The sequence below is a fragment of the Egretta garzetta genome, unplaced genomic scaffold (genome assembly GCF_000687185.1).
Source record: "Egretta garzetta isolate BGI_Z169 unplaced genomic scaffold, ASM68718v1 scaffold23, whole genome shotgun sequence".
Lineage (NCBI taxonomy): Eukaryota > Metazoa > Chordata > Aves > Pelecaniformes > Ardeidae > Egretta > Egretta garzetta.
The window spans coordinates 2,449,930-2,453,561 of NW_009259237.1; the positions used below are offsets into that span (position 1 = coordinate 2,449,930).

Here is a 3,632-nt window from a genome sequence, read left to right on the forward strand (position 1 = left end):
ATGCCTTAGTCTAGGCAGAATTTGGGATAGTACCCTAGGAAGGAGATTTTCCAGGTACTCAGTGGCAGATTTATTCTAACTTATCCTGAGGCCAGGGCCCAAAGTACTGCATGTTACATTGAACAGCTAACATCTAACAGAACTGAACCAGCTAATCACTCATAGAGTGGTGATACATATCTTGCCATTCAAGCTAGGTATTAGCCACTGGGAAGAAACAAGCAGATGACAGCGAAAACCAAAAAGTTAGTGGGCACCTAGGAGTTCTTCACAGAAGAGGTGTTTTCTATGCATTTGTTTAACTTTACTATAAAAAAAAAGAACAATTTAATCACTGATCTAATCTTTAGGGGAAAAGACAAAAGTAACTGTAAACCAAGATATGCACCCAGCAATAGAGAGTAATTCTACTTCAAATGTAGAAGCCAGATTCAAATGTCCCTTAAGGAGGAAGGGGCAGGAGGGGCAGGAGGGGCAGGAGGCAAACAGATGATGTTCCTTAAGATTTCCAAAGAAAGATGGGAGGTAGATAATGACTCAGCACTATGACCAACATGTTTCTCCTGGACAGAATAAACTCTTCTGAAATAAAGAAAAAGGCAAAGAGAGCAAAGAAATCTTCTAGCACCTGGGAAAGAAGTTGAAAAGATCTCACTCCACTAGAGTTTCATTTACCAGCGTTGACTTGACACCCCTGGATATCCTTGTGCTTTGCTGGTCTTGGACAGGTTGGGGTATAATGAAAAGCAGATACCCTCAAAAATGAGTATGTGATCATAAGCTCCTGAATGCCTATCCTCAGTTTCTTTATGGCTTCCAAGAATTGTGGGTCAATTATAAAGGCTTTGTTCCTAAATCTGTGTCTGAGCATAAACACATCTAAAGCATGAAAAGAAACAAACCCAAACCTATCCTAGAGAAGGAAGAGTGTTATCTTTGCCTGCTGGGAGGTCCTGACCCACTTTGCTACTTATTTTGCTTGCTGATGACACTAACAAGACAGAAAGGAAAAGGGCATGTATTATTAGATCCTAACACATCCATTAAAGGGATGCATGAAGACCTGAATTCTCCAGCTGAGTCTGGTAGTCAAAAAGACCTTTTTTTCCTGCTAGTGCTGCCTGAGTTCTTATGACAGGCTTCTCCTAATCAGCTCAAATACTTATCACTTCCAGATACTCAGGAATAGCCCCAAAATATTTCCAAACTAGGGATATACTTGAGCTTTGATAGACAGCACCAGGAAAAATAGCACACCAAAAATTTGTCTGCTTATAATACCATCTCCTTTGATGTTGCAAGAAGCTTGACGTCACAGGCGGTCTTAACGTTCCCAATCGTAAGAGGTTTTTTCCCCCCAAAGTATTTATGCAGTACTGAAGAAAATTGTGCATGGTGAGAAAGCACTTACACCAAGAACCTCAAGAAGCCAAGAATGGCTCAGCACTTAAAATTACAGCACAAAAGACTTCTATGAGCTGCAAGTTTAGGCGGCCACTGAAGACAGGGGCGATGTACTCATCCTTTAACTGTGCCTAACTTAGTATCCAAAGGCAGTTTATTACCATGTAAGCACAGGACCAATCTCCATAACAACCAGTCACATATGGTACTTAATTACTTGTGCAAGCTTTCAGTACTTTTCCGTTTCCAAAATACCATTATAGGATCTTCCTTGTTCATTTGTTTTCAGGAAGATAGATGAACTACCATCACTGCTTCCCTCTTCCGAATTGAAAACTCAGGAGGAAGTCATGACAAGGAAGACTGTCGTTCCCTGTTTTTGAAGAGGGAAACTAACACAAAGAGATCCAGCAGTTTGCCCAAAATGAGACAAGCAAAAGCAGATTTAGGAGCAAGGATAATGAACTCACTCCCCATCTCTTCCTGTCCCTAATCTTCCTAAAAACAGTATTCTGCTCATTAGACCTGCTTTTAAATGGTCTCTTGTCATCATCCCCCTCCCACACAGCAAAGAACAGCAATCATCAACAGCAACAAAGAGAAAGACAAAGGGCAAAGAGACAAGCTCCAATTTGAGAAAATGAAATACTAATTCTAAGTTCTGTTCCTCACTCATGCAAGTCTAACAAATCATCTCAGTTACAGTAAAGCAAAATTTCACACACAGCCACCACAAGAAAACTCTAAAACCCCATGGCCAGAAATCCATACTGAGAATTAAGTTCTCAGGGATGTATCACTTACTTCTATAGTCATCAAGCAGTCATACCAAATAACAATGTAGCTGCCAGCAATCAACATCAGCAAATAGAGCTAACCTAAAAGTAAATGGATCCTGAGGGCTGCTCAGGTATACTTTTTCTTCACACATAGGTCAGGCTGTGAAAGGTAAGAGGGAGAATGTACACCGAATGTAAAATGCATTTCATTTTTAAGAAACTGATATAACTTCTAAAACATACAGAACAATGCTGGAACCAGCTGCTTGGGCGTAACCCAAAATGCGCTGATGAAACCACAGTTATAAAAAAGCGTGTCAGCTACTTAATTACAGCAAAGAGATCACATACAAAACAAACTTACCATCTCTGTCTTCATCGTGAATATTGAGATACAAGTATTCCAGCCCTCTTCCTTTCTTGCCATGCTCTGCTCCCTGTATTTTAGCCATAAGTGTGGTTTTACCTGAACCATCATCACCTGCCAGTAATTTTTTACAGGAAAAAAAGATACTTTCAGAATTAATTTTAACTTTGTAGATAAGATTTTTCAAAACACATTTAAGTAATCAGAATTATCATTATATGGTTTTGGACCTTACTTATTAGTTATTTTCTTTCAAGTATTCCAGCTAAATCCAATGGCTTATACCATGGCAATAAGAACAAAGTACTCGATTATTCCGTATTACATTCCATTTGTTTAAATATATATTATAAATCTAACAATGTAAACCAAAAAGACAATAAATCTAAGAGCCTAAAGACAATAGCACCATAGATCACATTACATAACCTAATTTTAGCAAACTGATGTGTCAGTTCATTCACATCATTGTTTTAAACACGCTTTGTTTCTACAAAAAAAAGCCACCCCACTGCTTGCCTGTGCTACTTACCAAAAACAAGAATATTCTTGCCCGATGGCAATTTAGACCTCGACCGGGTAGAAACTTCACTCAGTATCGAGGACCTAGAAAACCAGCATCATTCTGGTTAGGCTGACACGGGCTCGCGCACACAGGCACACACAACCCACACATTGCCCATTTGACAGCACTGATGAGCTCAGCAGATCTGCACGGACCAATCCAGGCACATTCATTCTGTTTACAAACTCGACACGATGTTACAGTTTAAGTTCATTTTAAACAACCAAGAATATGCCACCTTTTTGAGAAAAGCTCTTCTAATTTCTAAGATACACGCAGTAACATTTACTCAAGTTTTTCTCCCTTGAAAGAGCTCACATTACCGCAAAACGTTACTTTTTAGCTGATGACTGACCGTTCCCCCAATCAGCTGCTGCATTTCATGCACAATCTTTTCTGCATTATTAGCATTTATACAAGCATTACTCAGAGGCAAGCGAAAGGAAAACAGGAGCTGGAGTCTCCTGGAGCCTATCGCGGAGCTGAACCTCTCGGGCCCCGCCCCCCCGCTCTCCTC

The 3,632-nt window shown here is 40.0% G+C and overlaps 1 protein-coding gene across 7 annotated transcripts in view; it reads right to left on the reverse strand.

Annotated features, from left to right (window-relative positions):
• The window catches only part of DYNC1LI2 (dynein cytoplasmic 1 light intermediate chain 2), a 35,615-nt gene extending 32,439 nt beyond the window's left edge, over positions 1-3,176 (reverse strand). For all 7 annotated transcript variants that reach the window (XR_004841621.1, XR_004841619.1, XR_004841620.1 and 4 more), the window contains exons 1-2: positions 3,083-3,176; positions 2,548-2,664 (exon numbers count right to left, since the gene is read on the reverse strand). Coding sequence is in view for 4 of the 7 variants with exons in the window: in XM_035891544.1 (XP_035747437.1) it covers positions 2,548-2,635 (88 nt within the window). In the remaining 3 variants the exon portion in view is untranslated. The remainder of the gene's footprint in view (positions 1-2,547; positions 2,665-3,082) is intronic.
• Positions 3,177-3,632: the final 456 nt, after the last annotated feature.